This window comes from Grampus griseus, assembly GCF_964374135.1.
Source record: "Grampus griseus genome assembly, chromosome: 16".
NCBI lineage: Eukaryota > Metazoa > Chordata > Mammalia > Artiodactyla > Delphinidae > Grampus > Grampus griseus.
In genome coordinates, this window is record NC_139010.1 from 82,090,282 (window position 1) to 82,110,483 (window position 20,202).

At 45.6% G+C, this 20,202-nt stretch overlaps 1 protein-coding gene across 1 annotated transcript; it reads right to left on the bottom strand.

The window, feature by feature from the left end:
• Positions 1-1,429: 1,429 nt before the first annotated feature.
• Positions 1,430-19,088, bottom strand: MKI67 (marker of proliferation Ki-67; the record flags this gene model as incomplete). Its single annotated transcript, XM_082672980.1, has 11 exons — positions 1,430-1,434; positions 1,863-2,018; positions 3,859-4,030; positions 4,138-4,259; positions 4,349-4,670; positions 7,611-7,786; positions 10,595-10,640; positions 12,549-12,615; positions 15,712-15,827; positions 15,919-15,997; positions 18,997-19,088. 11 exons carry the CDS (start codon positions 19,086-19,088, stop codon positions 1,430-1,432), a joined length of 1,353 nt encoding a protein of 450 aa, XP_082529106.1.
• Positions 19,089-20,202: the final 1,114 nt, after the last annotated feature.

Below are 20,202 nucleotides of genomic sequence, written 5' to 3' on the forward strand. Positions count from 1 at the left end.
GATCTGGGGTTTGGAAGAGCTCTTTGAAGCCAGCCAGGTCTTCCAGGGGTGGGGCCTTTCCCTTGGGTGTCCTTGGCCGCCTCTTACTTCCAGCTACATTTTCTGCAGGGTCCGGTTTCTGCTTTGGAGTTTCCTGAAACAATTTGATGCATTTGTCATCACCTGGTTCTCTGTGCCTGGGCATAGTTTTCCCAGGTGTCTGTGTGAGTTTTCCGAGGGCTGAGGCATCTTCTACATCCGCTTTCCAGGCAGGTGTCTTGAGCTGTGTGTTTGTCCTGGTGGGCGTGCCGACTGTTCCTGATCTGGGAGATTTACAGAGCATTTTTGTGGCTCTGTTCTCTGCATCCACTGCTTCCTTGGCATGAGCTGGGGTCTGTAGGAGACTTGGGATGTGCAGCTGGTCTTCCTCAGGCTGTGTCTCCTGCAAGCTCCCGCGGGCGGTCAGGTCTGCTGCTACCTCACACCTGAGCTCTGAGGCTCTCCTTGGCCCCCTCGCGGCTACCGTGTGTGTGGAACCCCCTTTCGACCCCACGTGCTCTGCCCGCGCTTCACTCTCCTTCGCGTCTCCCTCCAGCTTCTGCTCTGGCTGTGGTGCTTTCCTCAGACACCTTCCCAAGACGTTCTCAAGAGCGGCAGGTTTTGGGCCTTCGTTTTTACACTCTACACCTGGTGCCTGTGAGCTTCTGAGCTCCATGGACCTTCTCAACTTCTTTGCACTTGATGTTGTCTTTGGTGTCATTGCCTCAGACACTGGAGTTTCCATCTCAGCACCTGCTGATTTATACACGTTCCTGGGAGTTTTCGTAATACTTTCATCTATTTTAATTTTAATACTCTGGCGTCTTAAGGCAGGGCTTGCAGAACTTTGATCAGACAGCTCTTTCGGTGCATCTTGAGTCCCGGGGGACACATTCTGTCCTATAAGAAATTAAAACATGCATGATGAGTAGATTCTGTGCACCGTGCGCCAATGTGGTGTTTTAGCCTCACGAGGTATTTAAGAGCCAATAAACCAGCCTCCCATCCATCTCAGGATACGAGGCTGCCTACGTGGCCATAAATCTGCCTGACATGAACCACACACAATTAAGAACAATGTTTTTGGGTGACACAGAGGGGGGTCATGCATAGGCAGTGGTAAGGGTCTATGGGGATCGGATAAAAGAAAAACATTCCTTAGGCTGCCAGTCAGGTCTCAGTGAGCTGAACACACACATTTTTTTCATCAAACGTGAGAAACGGCTGTTTCATCTGCTGGACCACCAATGCAATAATATGGGTTATACTTAGTGCGCTAAGGGTCCATGTTACACGGGAAACATCAATTCTTTAGCAACAGGAAGCATCTTGAGTGTAGCACACTGTCCCCTCTGTGACAGAAACTCGGTGACCAGTGTAAATGAGAGAGAAACAGACTCACATCTCACTCTCACCCTGCGGCAGGTGCCCAACCAGAGATTAACAGGAGTACCTGTGTGGTGCACACCTGCTGCCTTTCTCTTTGGTAATTGACAGCACTCTCACATTTGAGTAATTTACATATAAGTATGATGAGAGATCATTACACTTTCCTGCTTGTCAGCCTCTTCACTTATGCTAAATGAAGAAGGCCACGTGTACACCCGTAGTTTACGGTTAGTAAACAGGCATGTGCCTTTCCATGCAAGTCTCTGAAAGCCAGTGCTACTTCAGCTGCTGATAGAAACCTCCCCTAAGAACAATGGGACAGGGAAGCTGGACATGGTACTTTATCAGGAATATCTGTCGTAGTGAAATAATACAGTAGCTGTTGTGAAAAAAGAAGACCATCTACAGTTTCCACTGAAAAGATCAAAGTGCCAGGGGAAAAAAAGGAAACCCACCAGAATTTTCTGAAGCACACAGCAGAGGTTTTCCTCCTGAATGAGGTACTGGAAGCTCTTCTCCAAGAAAATCCTCTGAATTTGAAAAAGTGGAGGGACACAGGCTCATCCTTTGTGGTTTCTCTTTCACTGGAGTCTTGAACATCTCAGGCAGCCCTGTTACATGAAAATAGTGGAAAAACAGTTAACAGACTGCTCATACCTGCAAATCAGCATGCCTGTCCTCATGTACAACAGAGGAGATGTCGGAAGGCAAACAACAGATCACTCCCTAGAACTTCCGGGAGACAGGGTCTCACAGGAGAGGTTGATGCATCAGCTGTGAACCCATATTTTGAAGAGGGCAATGGCAAGTTAGACTCATATGTGGCCTCTTCTCTGGCCTTCCTCTTGGAAAGAATGTAATGAAGGAAGTTGATGTCCACCCTCTTCTAGAGTGAACTCCAGCTGTGAGCATTGGCCAGAGGACAGAGGCTGCCCTCCAGGGTCCCTCTCCATGCATCCCCAAATCCAGGGCCCTCAGGCTCCTTCGATAAGTCCTAGGTTATGCACTACAAGAGTTTATGTACAAATAAAATGTCCAAATGTTAAAAGTGAGATAGGACTGCCCATTTTTAGTATGGTCAAGTACTAATATCACCATCTTTTCATTTTAACACCAAAAGGTAGTACCAACATAATCTCAGAAAACAAACAAGCAAACCCATCCAGTTCGCTAAAGGGAAGACTTAAGTTTCTCAAACTCTCATTCTCCTCCTGTTCTCCTTACTTTTCTCATTCTGACATCAATGGACCAAAACAGACCAGCAGCTGACTCTCTCAGTCTGGCAGCCGTCTGCAAATTGTGTTTGGGAAGCCTGTTCTGAAGGCACCCAAGCCAGGCAGCTCACTTAAAAAGCTCATTCCTCCGCCACCGTTCAGGCCTTACTTAAAATATCCAAGATTTAACATTTCATCACATATTAATGTTTTGTCATAAAAGTACTCACACCGAGGGGTGGCCTTTGTTGAGTGTCTAGAAAAATGTTTTGAAGGAAGGCTGAAAAAATTTACCATCCCAGGTACTCTTTAAACTTCTACTTATCTTATAAATATTTTTGAGAATTTGCCTTCAATGCTTCGTAACATATATAGTAGTACACTCACACGTGTGCGTAATTTACAAGCATACACAGATATCTGCGTATTGGGCGGTATAAGCTCAAATTGTTTTTTACTCATGGAGCATGCTATCAGAACTCTGGCTATCACTGTTCTACATTTTTATAGTTTGCTTTTAAAAAGCTAATAAATATGTTGATCCAAATGTGATTCTAATTGGAGAGTATCTTGCATAGGTTTTATAAGTGGTACAACAATTCTCCCATCTTAAAATCCACCAGGAAATAAAAACTAGGTTCCACCTAATGGATTCAAGTGTCACCTCCCTCCATAGGTGCTCAGAATGGAAACCACTGGTCAAACGACGTAGCAGAAAATCCCAAACCCAGGGTCCTGCCGTGGTTCTAATCCAGTACAAGTGTCAGCAGCTCACATCACACTTTTACTGAAAATAGCAATACTGGCTCAACTATGAATGGCTCAGAGAAGCCTCTGTTTCATGAACCAGCTAAGCTACACGGAAGGAAAAGAAATCTTGAAACAAAACATCACTCAAACCAATTGCTCCGACTCTGGCAATTATAAGAGCAAGGCTGCTTTTTCACCATAAAGCCGCTGCCAACGTCGTATACCCGCGCTGCTCTCCCAGGTAAAGATGTGCATTTCCTGCCATACCTGCTTCCTACAGGCCACGTGACTCCAAATCGTCAGGGACCCGGCCTTGTTCTCCAGTCCAGCACCCTGTTCCTTGAATATCATGACCCTCCGAGTTGACTAGATTGTTTATCCTCCTGTCCCACGCACAGCAGATAAACAAACGTGACACCAACCCATGTGGACCCACGCAGGAGGATGAAAGCGTTCTGGTTCCTAAGAGCCATGGCTATGCTTTTACCTGAAAGATCTTCACTAAAGTCCATTGGTTTGTTGACCACGAAGTTGTTCAGCATCCTGTAGGGCCGAGCTGGCCCGTTCACTTTCTCGATGTGAGCTTTCCCTATTATTATGGTACAGGGAGAGTTTGCGTGGCCTGTGCTAAATTGATTGTGAACGATGCCAGTCAGCTTCTGGAAAACAATCAGGAAGTCAATAAAGCGTCAAAGCCTCAATCCACACTTAATGTATCCCTTAATCATATGATGTATCAAAGAGCAATTCACATTGGAACACCTACCTTCGGGGTATTATTGGTTCTTCTTTGCCTCTTGCTCAGGGGTCGTGGAGGTCCACGTTGAACAGCTCTGGTCTGGGTCTGCTTGGTACCAAGTTTTACCACGTCTGCCCACGATTTTGCCACTGTCACAGGGAAAAGATGTTGAGACTTTTCAAAACCGGCACTAACGAGAAAATCAACCTTGAAACCTATCTGCTGATACAACACTAACCAACTAAATTGGCCTCAGAAGCGCCACTCCTTCTCTTGGAATAAATCATCTGTAAGATGCCATGCTGGCTTCGATCCACGGAAGCTCTCTTGGAGGGCAGGTTGCTACTTTTTCTCCGTCCTCTCTTGGGAATATCTGTCTGATGTGGAGATTTGCTGTCGCTGGAGATGGAAGACGCCTTGGGTAAGCTATGGCATTGGCCGGGCGCGTCTGGAGAAGCGGGAGCAGCGTTAGGAGCTGGAGGCCTCACAAACGCATCCTGCGCAGTCGCCTGCAGACAGACTTCTGAAGAATCTTCTTTCCCTGACGGCTGAGGCTGCTCCTGACAAGATTTAAATGTGCGTAAGAAACCTCACCACAAATATAAGAAACCTCACCACAAATATAACTTCTCTGTAGGCTCAAGATGACGGAGTAGGACGTGTGCTCAATCCCTCTTGTGCGAGCACTGGAATCACAACTAACTGCTGAACAATCATCGACAGGAAGACACTGGAACTCACCCAAAAAGACACCCCACATCCAAAGACAAAGGAGAAGCCACAGTGAGACGGTAGGAGGGGCGCAATTCCAATAAAATCAAATCCCATAACCGCTGGGTGGGTGACTCACAAACTGGACAACACTAATACCACAGAAGTCCACCCACTGGAATGAAGGTTCTGAGCCCCACATCAGGCTTCCCAACCTGAGGGTCCAGCAACGGGAGGAGGAATTCCCAGAGAATCAGACTTTGAAGGCTAGCAGGAGTTGATTGCAGGACTTGGACAGGACTGGGGGAAACAGAGACTCCACTCTTAGAGGGCACACACAAAGTAGTGTGTGCATCGGGACCCAGGCGAAGGAGCAGTGACCCCATAGGAGACTGAACCAGACCTTCCTGCTGGTGTTGGAGGGTCTCCTGCAGAGGGGGGTGGGGGGGTGGCTGTGGTTCACCAAGGGACAAGGACACTGGGAGCAGAAGTTCTGCGAAGTACTCCTTGGCGTGAGCCCCCCCAGAGTCCCCTATTAGCCGCACCAAAGAGCCTGGGTAGGCTCCAGTGTTGGGTCGCCTCAGGCCAAACAACCAGCAGGGAGGGAACCCAGCCCCGCCCATTAGCAGACAATCGGATTAAAGTTTTACTGAGCTCTGCCCACCAGAGCAACAGTCAGATCTACCCACCACCAGTCCCTTCCATCAGGAAGCTTGCACAAGCCTCTCAGATAGCCTCATCCACCAGAGGGCAGACAGCAGAAGCAAGAAGAACTACCATCCTGCAGCCTGTGGAACAAAAACCACATTCACAGAAAGACAGACAAGATGAAAAGGCAGAGGGCTACGTACCAGATGAAGGAACAAGAAAAAACCCCAGGAAAACAACTAAGTGAAGTGGAGATAGGCAACGTTCCAGAAAAGGAATTCAGAATAATGATAGTGAAGATGATCCAGGACCTGGGAAAAAGAATGGAGGCAAAGATTGAGAAGATGCAAGAAATATTTAACAAAGACCTAGAAGAATTAAAGAACAAACAAACAGAGATGAACAATACAATAACTGAAATGAAAAATACACTTGAAGGAATCAATAGCAGAATAACTGAGGCAGAAGAACAGATAAGTGACCTGGAAGACAGAATGGTGTAATTCACTGCCACGGAACAGAATAAAGAAAAAAGAATGAAAACAAATGAAGACAGCCTAAGAGACCTCTGGGACAGCATTAAATGCCAACAACATTCGCACTATAGGGGTCCCAGAAGGAGAAGAGAGAGAGAAAGGAACAGAGAAAATATTTGAAGAAATTATAGTCGAAAACTTCCCTAACATGGAAAGGAAATAGCCACCCAAGTCCAGGAAGCACAGAGTCCCATACAGGAGAAACCCAAGGAGAAACACACAGAGACACATAGTAATCAAACTGGCAAAAATTAAAGACAAAGAAAAATTACTGAAAGCAACAAGGGAAAAACGACAAATAACATACAAGGGAACTCCCATAAGGTTAACAGCTGATTTCTCAGCAGAAACTCTGCAAGCCAGAAGGGAGTGGCATGATATACTTAAAGTGATGAAAGGGAAGAAACTACAACCAAGATCACTCTACTTGGCAAGGATCTCATCCGGATTCGACAGAGAAAGCAAAAGCTTTAAAGACAAGCAAAAGCTAAGAGAATTCAGCACCACCAGGCTTTCTATTTATTTTATATTGGAGTATAGGTGATTAACGATGTTGTGTTAGTGTCAGTGTTGTGTTAGTGTTAGTTCAGTTATACATATACATGTATCTATTCTTTTTCAAATTCTTTTCCCATTTAGGTTATTACAGAATATTGAGCAGAGTTCCCTGTGCTATACAGCAGGTCCTTGTTGGTTATCTATTTTAAATATAGCCGTGTGTACGTGTCAATCCCAAACTGTTTAAATCTGGAAGCACCAAACGTTTCAACCAGTGTCTGTCAAGTATATGGTAGAGATGGGAGTCTACGTCTCTCACTTAAAAAAAAAAAAAAAAAAAAAGTGGCGGGGGGAAGAAAACACCAAACAAATCTTAATTGGGGTATTTCAGGTGGAAAGATGAAAGGAACTTCCTCATGAGTGAGGCTCTTATCTAAGTCCAAGGAAACACCGTCCGTGGGAATTTAACCACCTTTGATCTGCATGGAAAGACAGCCACTCACTTCCGGGAGCCCATATAAAAGGGAAGGAAAGGAGACATACCTCACACGCCTGTTAGTGTGAAAGGAAATTAAAGGCTTCCCAAGCCCTCTGATGAAGGCGAGCTGTGGGCCAACACCTTTCTAGAGATCTAAGGTCACAGCCTAGGGTAGGTGATGAAAAATTGTAAAGAGCTGATGATGAAAATCATGGGTGTGCTGCCATCCAAGATTTTTCTTTTCACCTTGTAATTCTAAAAGGGAAAAACACCAAAACCTTACGGTTCTGTGTCGTGATGCCTCCAGATTCTTTCCAAATGTATTGACTATAACCCTAGCATGACCACCTGGCCCTGCAAGTGTGGTCAGCAGGAGGCCTCTGCAGAGAAGGAAAGTCCTGAGGACCCACCTGTGCTCAGTCACCCTCGGGCCATGGTTAGGAACCCAGGTGCTCAGTTCCCAACACCCACATGAATGAGCTCTCACAGAGACTTTTATATTTTTACTTTGTTATTAGAAAGAAAAAGGTGTTCATTGTCATTCTACTAGTGTGAGGGGTTGGAAAGAATATGGACCAAGGATGTGTGCTATCATCAGACCCGAAGCGGGGACCAGTGGGTAAACTCACCTTGATGATTTTCTTCAGGACGGCTGGCGTGTGGGTGACCAGAGACCTTCTTTGCTTTGGTGTCTCTCCTCTTTTGAGAGGTGTGTTGGGAGGTAAGTTTTCATCGAATAATTCAGGTCTCAGGCGACCACCAAAGGAGACCCGCCTCCTCTTCAGGGACACCCCATCCATCTTATCTAGAGGAACGGGTACAGACGTGGAGAGGGCAAAGGAGAACAGTACCATAGGTGTGACTTGTTTCCATCTACCATTGAAGACAAACTTACTGTAAATTCACTGAAACCTGGCACCTCACACACCTTTACTCTCTTGTGATGTTGACGAGGGTGATGCTGCTTCAAGAGCTCAGGAAAGATCCAGGACAAACCACTAAATGCCAAGTCCCAACCTGACAGGACAAGGACTTTCTTTAAACATTGACAAGTCCTGTGCGGACAGAGCTTAATAAAGGGAGTGGCCTGGAGCAGTGGCTCCCACTTCGGAGCAGGGGGATGAAGGGGATGAGGCTTCAGCAGTGGCCTGAGAAAGCTTTTCCAAGAGACTCACACTTGGGTCTCAGACCTACCCAGCGAGTAGAATTCGAGCTGGAAACCTCTCCTGGTGATATTGACAGATGGGCAATTCACGCGTCCCAAGCCCCACTATCCATCTTTGCAAACCACTTGTCAACATAAACCCTTGCCTGAGTGAGGCGCCCCGTTTGTAAGACTTGTGGGGACTCTGTGACTGATGTGCGTGGGTCTGCTTTCAGAGCCGCACACCCCTGCCCTGGGGGCTCCCTGCAGAAGCAGAGCTGACAGGGCACAGCATCGGAACACCTGGGGGCCCCCGAGGAGCGTGGGAGGCCCTGGAGCTACCACGCCTGCTCCACAGGTCACATCTCTGCCACCCATGGGGTGCCATTAGGTTACTGGTTTCCCCGTTTGCAAAAGGAAGATAACAAAACTCCTGTCTCGTGGGCCCTCCTGCTGCCAGAAGAGAGGATGGGAAATGAGTGTCTGAAAGGCACGTAAAAGAACACCTGGCACGTAGACCCATGGGGATGGGGCAGGTGTGTTTTAAGGGCCACCCCACATGAAAAGAGTTCCAAGGGATTTCCACTGACTTATTCTAGAGGATCAAACTCATAGGATAAAAGAGCTTATAGTTCAGAATTAAACTCCTGTGAAAAGCAATTATGCTTATGCTTATTCTCCTTTGTTCTGCGGTAGACAGAAGAATCAGATATGCTTTGGAACCAGCTTATCTCCTTGGACCCCCGCTAATTCTCCCCTAATAACCAGCACTGCTCTGGTTGGTTGGTTATCTGGGTCTTCATGCAAATCTATGAGTAGATGATGAATATGGGCCTTTATGTGACTCACAGAGCTCATCATTCGTGAATGAAGGAAGGTCCCACTAATTCATACCTAGACATAAGGTAGGAGTAAACCTGGGGGGGATACATTTACAGTTAAATAAACTTACTCGTGGAATCGCCGAAGCTGCTGCCATCAGCCGAGCTAAGACCGGGTAACCCAGGGCTCACCGGATCCGCTGCCATGCCCAGCTTCTCAGGCTTGTTGAGAAAATCGCTTTGAATCTTCCTTTCAACTTGAGGGACCAATGGAGCTGAAATTGTCTGATGCAGAATCTCTGTTTCTGTTGTCAGATCGTCAACATTTGTAGGATTTCTCTTCCTCTTTCCGGAGCAAAGTTTTTCTGGTGTATTTCCAAAACTCTCAACTTTAACGGGCGTTTGAATACTAGGTAAGAACTTCCGAGGACGAAACGTTTTAATATCTGCCCTGGAGCCTTCACTTTGATCTAGGTTCAGGGACGCACCACCATTGACAACACTCAGGTCTTCACTCCGCCCACTCCGTGAGGGACTTTGTTGTGAATATGGTTCGGGGGTCGTGGTTTGCAGCGTCTCTATCTCTGTGCAGACGCTGCTGGGACTCCTGGTCTCCTTGGGCGTCTGAAATGGCTCATCACTCCTCTTCCCCTCAGTCTGGCTACTTCCTTGTTCTCCTGAAGCAGGGTCTGCCTTAATTTGGGGGCTTTGGCCCGATTTGGGTCTGGATTTAAGTGAGACCAGAGTCTTGCTCTGTAAAGCACCAGTGCTTTCTTTTCCTGGTGTGCAATGACTCTGTGATCCTGATTTTCTGCGATTCTGAAGAACATTGACTTTTCCTGATTTCACATCTAACTCCACCTTCATTGACTCATAAAGCTTCCTAAAGGGAGACTCATTTTGGTCACTCTCCTTAAGACACTTTCTAGAGGAAAAAGCCTTCAGTTCTCCATTACTGATCCCGAATGTTACACTGGAACCTTCTTGAGAATCCCCAGCAGTGGGAGCTGTTGCATTTCTGCCATTATCTCCAGAACGTTCTGAGGAATGAACGCTGTTAGGTGTCTTCCCAGCAACAGGATCTTCTGAGCCACCTGAGACAATACCAGCTCCTGTGACATTCTTCCCATGCACCACAGGCCTTCCGGAAGCAGCGTCTTCCGTGAATTTTGAACGGGCACTGGAATCTTGAACTTTTCCATCTTGACAATGAGTTATGAAATAAGAAGCAGAAATTCGAGAGTTTCTCAGTGATTAACATGGGCAATATTCACATTTTAAAATTATTTCAAATTGTCTTAAAAACCTAGCTTTCCACTTAGCCTACAAATTTCTTAATGTCCAAAATGTATTCTAATGGTGTTCTGGTACTAGTTCCATGATGAAAATAAATAAATCACTTTAGCCTCTTATACCTCCTATAACCAACAGGAGACATCCAATGCTATCAATCTGCTCAGAATTAGGGGCAACAACTGAGCATGACAGTTCGTCTCTACATGGACCCTCCAACAAGCATATGGAGCCCATACATCACTTGTGAGAAAAGTTAACTCACGTGTCTGCCTATGTCTGTCCCTTCCTTGCCACAAAGCTACATAGAGAACAGATCTTACAGGATCCCAGACAAAACCAAAAATCTACTAACCAAGGTTGGAAGGGAAGCTAGATCTTGAGACCCGACGCGAAGGCTCCTGTGAATTGGCAGATAAGAACAGCAATTTAGATGCCTTTTCAAATACGGACAGTCACATTTACTAAAATGTTCTTCCTTTGATGACCTCCTCTACCCAACTGTTCTTAGAGAACCTTCAGCGACTTTGAGAAACGAGCCCAAGACATTGGGCTGGTACTCATAACACAAGCATTTCTCAGTTGATTTTTTGAAAATATAGTAATAGAATAAGAAACAAACTTGAAGATTAAAATTGCTTAAATTGAACGGCAGTGACTTTTTATAACTTCCTTGAACTTCTATGAAAGAAGAATCAAAGCTAAAAGTAAACATCATCCACTCAGTATCTGGGAACCTACCAAGGGCACAGAATTATTGACTTTACACTGTTTTATCAGAAGTTGGCTAAAGGGCCCGTGGGTGAAGTGGGGCTCCACTTAGCATGTGTGCTCATTGCTGGCAGGTACTAAGGGTTTATCTGAAAGCCCAGAAGTTAAGGCAAAAGCGAAAACAATGCACCCAGAGGCCCTGTACCCTCAGAGCACGGGGCTGGGGTGCAGCCCTCCTGCTGGGCCACCTTCACATTCCTTCCCAGGCAGCTTTTTAGAGGGTAAGGAACAACTACAGAATAACACAGATGTAAGATATAAAAGTCCAATATTGTTTCAAAGGAGGAAAAATAATATCTTCTGAATTATTAGGGGTGGAAATCACAAAATATATCCAAAGGCAAATACTTTAACTTCTTTCTTTAATCAATTTCCGATATCTTGGTATTGAATACGCTGCTTCTCAAACTTCCCATGTGAGGGCTCGGTTTCTAACTTCCAATCTGAGGTTGACAAAAGGAATCATATGACTGAACAATAAAAATGAATTAAAATTTAAAACTGTGTGCAAAATACAAGCCCATATTTTTTGTACTATAATATCCAATAGCCATAAAAATCACTGTCAAATAACATGTTCTAAGTATTCAACTTCAATATTTACTTTATCACAATCCAGATAACGAACAGGTCATAGACCACTGGGACCTCTTATCTAACCCATAGTCCAGCTTTTTGGTTGGGTTCCTTATACCTACTAACGAGTTAGAAGCGGCGTTGGTTGGTGGGTGGGATACCTCAAAAGCTAGCTTTCCCCCAAAGCTGATGAGCAGGGTTGACATTAAAGTTAGTCCTCTGGGGAAGCAAGGGCACATGGCAGGAGCAGGGAACTTCAAATGCAGAGCCCACTGCTGATTTCAGGAGTATCTGTGCTAAGACTCTTAAGCCAGGGAATTCCAACCTGGTCAGAAGAGAATAGCTTGAATAGCTTCATAAAAAGTAAGAAGGATAGGAAGTCTCAGGAGTAACCCAGAACCTTCTAAGTCCTGCTAAATCTCCCAGGATGGGCCCAGACTGCATTTTAATAAGGTGGGTCGTTTGGAATACGTTTTCTCCACGGATAGACACAGGGCAGTAACTCTCCTCCAGTGTCGCGGGTCATGTCTGTCAAAACTGGGAAGCATCATTGGTACCTACAGCTCTGATGTGATTATTCTGGATGAATAAAGACCAATGAGTACAATGGGACAAAAAATGAGCCTCCAGATCATGTGGTTCTGGAATCTGAGTGGTCTGGAACCCTGCGTCAGGGTTGCCCTAACCAAAGGTTTGCAAAATCATATTGCGAGTTACTTTAGGAGACTTTGGGCCCGAAGTGTAACACCTGGTGCTCTCATTTTGAATGAAAGAGGAAGGATAGTTCAAATTATCTTGATATATCTAAGTTCACCTTGTTTTACTACCTTAGCGACATTTTCCTACTATAACTGGTAAGTCGTTCTCCCTTGTGAGAAATCAGTGTCAAAGTGCATATAAATGACTTCATATCATCATGCAACAGAATCAGAGCCCAAAGTTCCATAATATCCCCCCATCACCTGTTCCCATCTTTGTCCTGGAAATTCAGGTGACTTGCTTCCATTCTGATGACTTTCATTTTCATACCTGAAGTGCACAGAATGACAGGCATATATTCAGATTAAAGATTTGTAACCAATGATAAAACTTCCACATCTGACTAATGTCCAAGGAGCAAGGAACAAAGATCAGGTTTTACTCAAGACATTACCGTATTCATGGAAAGAAATCAGGAAAGTGTTTTTATGCTAAAAACTTAGGTAAATTGGTTTCTTCTGGAACACCACGGTCAGAGGTTGGGACCAGATTAAATTTCTGAACCCTGACTAGTCTGTAAGATTCAACAACTTCCCTGAGCACCTCCTGTGTTGGAACCAACTGCACAAGAGAGCAAAACCTGGTGTCTGCTAGTTTTTGTTCGTGGAAATCATCTGATGGCTTGGAAGGTCAACCAAGAAGCTGGTTGGCATCTGACACCTTTATCACTCTGTGATGTCATTCACCACAGGGTAACCACAGAGCTCTACTTTAAGATCACTATGATCTTTTCAGCTTTCCACTTACTCCATCTGTATCTGAACAAAGACAGGCATATTTTAGGAAGACGCAAAGATATTTAGCAAGAGACATGGTTGTTCTAACAGACCTCAGGTATCCATTCACAGAAACTTTTATAACACATACTGAACTCTGGTACCTCGGTGAGACAGCCTGATTCGAATTTAGATGCCATCTACATAAGCTCTGAAGCAGCCAGTCATCTGGAACTGTTTCTCATGGTACCAGAGTTCTGAATCAAGCCCTTCTTCCTATGACCCATGTCCTAGTCTTTGTTGGAGGTATTCTGTCATCTCAACTAATCTTAATTTGAGCAGCATCTCATTTGGGGGACATACTTCTGCTCTCCATTCCTCATCAAATATTTCCTGCCTAGAAATAATATTTATTTCTCTATCTAATAAAAAATACCCTTTAAAAATGAAGGCAAATTCACAAAAAGCACAGAAAAAGAAACGACCAGGATATTCAAATTAGAAAATATCTATTTAATACAAATGAAAGCAGTAATGGCGTTCCATTGGCAGAATGGATGACAAAAACGATCCAACTACATCTGCCTACGAGAGACACAATTTAGAGTCAAAGACACAAATAGAATGAAAGGATAATGATGGGAAAAGATATACCATGCAAACAGTAACCAGAAGAGAGGTGGAGAGGCTGTACCAATACCAGACAAAATAGACTGTAAGATAAAAATTATTCAGAGACACTGCTCATGTTATAATGATAAAAGGGTCAATCCCTCAAGATCAACCAGTTATAGACAAAAGTGCACCTAACAGCTGGTTCCAAAAGGTCATCTAAACCTTAAGGATTATGAAAGTTGAAAGCAATGTGATTAAAAAAAAAAAACAACAACAACTATAGTATGAAATCTCTCATCAAAAGCATTACTAAGGGCTTCCCTGGTGGCGCCGTGGTTGAGAGTCTGCCTGCCGATGCAGGGGACACGGGTTCATGCCCCAGTCCGGGAAGATCCCACATGCCGCGGAGCGGCTGGGCCCGTGAGCCATGGCCGCTGAGCCTGCGCGTCCGGAGCCTATGCTCCGGAACGGGAGAGACCACAGCAGCGAGAGGCCCGCGTACAGCAAAAAAAAAAAAAAAAAAAAAAAAAAAAAAAAAAAGCATTACTAAACGTACAGGACATTTCAGAATGATACAGCTTCATCCACACCAAGAGGAGATGACTCTTAATTTAAACCCATAGTATGGCCTCAAAATATCGGACGCAAAAAACTGACAAAGGTAAAAAACAAAGAGAAAAAAAAACTTCAATGCGTGATTTCAGCTTACCTGTCCAGGTAACTAAGAATCAGGGGGAAAATTTACTAGGATTCTAGAGTCAGGAATTAGAATCTGAGGGACCTACGCAGACAGAGCACTCCACGCAGCAGCTGTGGAACACACATTTTTCCAAACACCCAGGACAGATTAGTAAAAATGTAACCATATCTGATCATAAAAAGCAAGCTCTGACTCATTTCAGAAACTGGCAATTACTCAAATGTCCATCCAGAATGAATTAATTGCGTATGTAACTGTGGATCTTATTTCAGTGAAATCCTTAAGCAGCGAGAGGAACAAACTGGGATGAATCCATCCATCCCAATCCAGGCTATGAATCCCACAACCGTAAAAGCAGAACTCAGTTACTACTTTATGGAGTTTAACAAAGGCAGACAAAACCATAGCAGTTAGAGATGCATGCTTAGGTAGTAGAACTCTAAAGACTTTCATGCTATCAGAAAAGCCACATTAGTGGTTTACTTGGTGCGGGGAAGAAGTAATGATTAGAAGATGCATGAAAGAAACTTCCGGAAATGCTCTGTTTATGACTTGGGTGATGTATTAGTTCTATAACAAAATGTCACACCCTGGGTGGCTTAAACAAGAGAAATTTATTTTCTCACAGTTCCAGAGGCTGGAAGTCCAAGATCAAGGTGTCGGCAGGGTTGGCTTCCCTGGGGCCTCTCTCCTGGGCTCTGGCCGCCCTCTGCTGCCTCTTGGCACAGTCATCACTCTGAACACCTCCTTCCCTGGCTTCTGTGTCCTAATCTCCTCTTCTTATAAGGACACCACTCGGATTGAATTAGGACCCAGCCTAATGGCCTCATTTTAACTTAATCATCTCTTTCAAGGTCCTATTTCCAAAGACAGCCACGTTCCGGGGAGCTGGGGGTGGGGGTCAGGACTTCAACTTGGGAATTTAGGGAGAGCACAGTTCGGTCCGTGACGGGCGATTATCACAAGGCTGCTCACTTCATGGTAAGCTGGGCCATACATCTCGTTTTGTAACTTTCTCTATGAGGGTATTTTACTTTAAAATAAAAAAAATAAAATGAATGCAGTTTCACAACACTTACAACCAAATGAACCTCCTTTGGGGCCTGGCCACCTTGGCATAGTTACGTGCTCTCTAATCTTTGAGTTGGAGCACACAATAAACCTCACCTGCCATTCCTTCTAGATCCGTATGAATTTAGATAAAGACTGTGTTGGGAATGGCAACCTCAAACATGTTGACATTCACCCGCATTACAGAAGGATCACTGATGGACTGTGAGGCTAGTTTTTGGTGGATCAGAAGGTCTATTTCTTTTTAGCCCATTTCTTACCTACCTGAAAGACCGATCAACAACAGTTATCACGTCTCCATGTTTTAGCTGTACAGGTTTATCAAAAGTAGATCCATTTACTCGTGTTGGATTTGTGGAACTGAAATTAAACAATATTGCCTACAAGTAGAAAAGAGAGGAAACCATGTAAACTAATAAATGGATAAAAAGTGAAAAGTTTTAAAAAACAGACTTCCAAAAACCCGCTCACCTCCTGTCCATTGATTTCAATTTTGCAGTGTTGTTTGGACACTACGGGAAGCTGTATACGAATGTCACACTCGATACTCCTTAATTCAAAAGAATAAAGACTTTTTAGGTTGCTGCAATTTAAAAAACTTACATCAGTGATTCAAAATAAAACAGCATCTGACACTATGTGTTTTTTTTTTTTTTTTTTTTTTGCGGTACGCGGGCCTATCACTGTTGTGGCCTCTCCCGTTGCGGAGCACAGTCTCCGGACACGCAGGCTCAGCAGCCATGGCCCACGGGCCCAGCCGCTCCGCGGCATGTGGGATCTTCCCGGAGCAGGGCACGAACCCATGTCCCCTGCATCGGCAGACGGACTCTAAACCACTGCGCCACCTGGGAAGCCCCTGACACTATGTTTGATCTGTAAATGTAATGACATAAAGGAAAGACAAACTGGGCAATGTAAATGATCTTTGCATTTTGCCCCCAATTTTTATAAGTATTGTATAAGCAACTATTTTAAATCATTAAAACTTAAGAGTACTTAAAAATAATTATAATGGAAAATATTAGAATACAAAATTGAATTGCCTTTCACTAAAATATCTATGCTTATAAGATCCAGCTAAAGGAGTACTTTACATCAGTTTGGAGAATACTTATCGTTTGTACTCTGTGCTTTTTTCTTTTTTCCTATAAAAAAGGTTTATGTATGTTTATTGGTAATGCTATGTATGTTTCAAGGTTTAATCAACACCTAAAGTGCTGTTATTTCATGCAAGGACCTCTCCATGTCTCAGTTTCTTCATATACAAAGAGGACTCCATTGGCAAACATATCATGGTGTTCTTCAGAAAATTAAATGTTACTCATGTCTGTCATTTGCTTGGCACACAGTAAATGCTCATAACTTGTGAGCTTTTTATTGTTTTAAAACTATATTATTGGGACTTCCCTCGTGGTGCAGTGGTTAAGAATCCGCCTGCCAATGCAGGGGACATGGGTTTGAGCCCTGGTCCGGGAAGATCTCACATGCCAGGGAGCAACTAAGTCCATGTGCCACAACTACTGAGCCTGCGCTCTAGAGCCCGCGAGCCACAATTACTGAAGCCTGCACGCCTAGAGCCCGTGCTGTGCAACAAGAGAAGCCACCGCAATGAGAAGCCTGCGCACCGCAACAAAGAGTAGCCCCCGCTCGCTGCAACTAGAGGAAGCCCGTGCGCAGCAACGAAGACCCAATGCAGCCAAAAATAAATAAATAAACTACACTATTAACTGACAGTCACAAGCCTCCTATCATTACAGACACTAATCTACAAGCAACTACAAATTATCTAGATGCAACCTGTCTTTTTACAGAAAACTAACATCAGTAGGAAGCAGCTGAAGGAAGAATTCCCAAACCTACACAGAAACTAATCAAAGACGCCCTTAGCAAGGCTCTTTGGGTCTCTGGTGTTCCTGTTACCATCCTGTGGTTTTACACGTTTGAACAGACCGTATGCCTCCTCTCTGTACTCAATACGAACCTCTGGAGTCTAAGAATATCCCTTCCTACCTGTACCATGACCAAACACTTACGAGTGGGTTTCTGGATTATAAAATCTCGCATAAAAATACACTTAATCACTACAATATGATAACAGAATTACTGCTATTTGGTACCAAAATGTTTTTTGTTTTTCCCTTTTGAAGAGAGTGGAAGCTATGGAAAGTGAACAGTTACTTTAAGCCAAAGAAGAGAATTTGATTTTTAGGTATCAGAACATCCCAGCAAGAGACAGAAAAAGACGATCTCATTAGAACTGAGAATCTGTTTGGCAGGAGATGGCCATCAGGAGACACTATAGATCAATGGTTCTTAACCCTGGTGCTGCTGACGTCTGGGGCCAGCTAGTTCTCTACTAGCGGGAGCTGTCCTGTGCATTGTAGGGTGTTTGGCAGCAACCCTGACCTCTGCTCCCTGAGGCCAGTGCTCTGTGCCTCCCACATTGTGACGTGAAAAAAATGTCTCCAGACTTTGCCAAATAGCTCCTGGGGGGCAATACGGCTCTCAGTTGATAACCACTGCCGCACACTGATTCCAAACTCAATTTCCCAGCTGATGTGATGACTGGACAACGGCCAGAGTGCTGAATAGTGATCACCTCTCATATGCCAGGCCCCACACCAGACACCGAGTACAGAATTATTAACTAGACAGTCCCTGTCTTTGGGGAGCTTCGTAGTGAGACAGGCAAGCCACAGCCTCATCACCATGTGTGGGGTTAGGAAAGACAAGAGCAGGGCTCAGTAAAGGCTCCTTCTCAGGTAACATGGACCCTGTCTCTGAAAGTTGTAAAGCAATCAGTACGTAGGAGGGTAGAGAAATTCCAGAGGTGAAAGTTCGAACTGGCTAAAAGCACCAAGGGGAGAAAGAGCTTGAAGTGTGGTGGAACGTGGCAGGAGTGGGGCTGGTGGGAGGATGGGGTGTGGGGCAGAAGGGGGTCAGGGTTCCACCACACAGGGTTCCACGGGGGGGTAACTTATCCATCACATGTTAGAAAAGGAGAGGCGGTGTGATTAATGGTGCCTGTTACACAGGGACCAGAGTTACTGCCACCACCAACACCAAGGCAACAAAAGAGAAGTTCTCAAAATGCAACCAGAAGGACTTTCCTTCCCATTTCCATTTTTCCAAAAAGACCGACAAGCCATGCACAGATTCCTTCCTTCACTTGTTCAATAATATCCCCCAGCAGCCAAGGAATGCCCAGTTTGGAGAGATTTCAGATGAACACAATGGCTTTCTAGAGACAGTCTGAAGTGAAGCAGGATTTGAGAATCCTGTACATTTTTCTCCAGTTATATTTTTATCAAATCAATTTAAAATTTTTTCTTTGACTGAAAAAACACAACTATGTAAACATTGTCTTCGAATTCTATTTCATAATAAACAACCAGTAACAATGACAATACACAGGAAGTCCTGAGCACACTCGAGGGCTGCCTACTCCTGGAGCTGTGTATCTCGTCTGTTAATCTCTGGTTAGTAATATTGAGGTTTTTTTTTTTTAAGCTAAATTGTCTAAATTGTCCGCGGGTGGGCAGGGCTCACCTTCCAAACAAGCAGGTATGAAGGCTCAGTGGAAAGTGGGGGCCGTCGACCCCGCTCCTTTTAATGGTAACAAGGCGTCTTGTAGAACCCATTTTCTAAACAGGAATTTTGACTATAATCCGTACCGGAAGGTCAGGCATCAAAAGGTTTGCTGAAGCCGACTTACAAGCAATCCTTTGACTACACGCCACTGACAAAATAACAAAAATAAAGCACACAGGGGGTGAGGGTTATTCTAAAGCAAAGAGTAAGAAGTTACTTGTAAGTGACCAACTGGGGTCGCGTGTACTATTCACCGCTGCCCCTGCCGCCCCGACCCACGCCTTACCTGACCCCGGTGGAAGCCCCAGCCAGGCCCGGTGCTGCCCCCACCACCCAGCGCCCTCCAGACACCTGCGTCCAGGACGCCGCCCGCCAGGCTCCCGGCTCCCGGGAGTTCCCACCGAGACCCCACGCCAGAGCCCAGGACGAGCCAGGCCAAGGCCACGCTCCGGCGCTGGTGTCCGCATAGCCCCGAGTGGTCCACGCGGCCTCCGCCCCTCCGGCTGCCCCCGCCCCCGAAGCTCCCCGGCCGCGGCTCACCCAGGACGAGTCTCCCGGGGCGACACCAGTGGTTCCGCCGCTCGTCGGCGAGCAACCCGAGTCCGCACCGGGAGGGGCCGGCGACGCGCCCACCTCCGCTGCAGGGACCGGGCCTCAGTCCTCTGGCCCGCCCCCACCTTCGCCGTGGCCCCAGTCCCCTCTCCTCCCGCCTTCGCCCTCGCCGGTGGCCCGCTGACCCTGCCCAGAGACGTCCCGGAGGTGCCCGGCGTTAGCGGCTCTGGCGCGGAAAGCCGCCGCCGCGCCCTCCAGATTCAAACGATAACACCGATTCAAATTTGGCGCTAAGCGCTGCGATTGGGCGCAGGGGAGAGGAGGCAGACCAATGGGAAAGAAGAGGGCGGAGCAAGCGGGGACGGGCTCCGCGGGGAGGGGCGGGGCGGACGGGCTCGGCCGGGCTGGCTCCGGTGCATCCGCGGAAGACGGCCACCTGAGGGTCCTCAGCTTCCACGGCACCTACGGGTATGAAATGCAACAGGGTCCCTCCGCCGCGAAACCCTTCTTGCCTTCTTTTCTCTAAGGACCAAACACAATTGTACAGTTAACAGTGGTACATAATATGTTACTCATTGCTGGAAGGTTTACAATTTTTTAAAATTCCTGTAT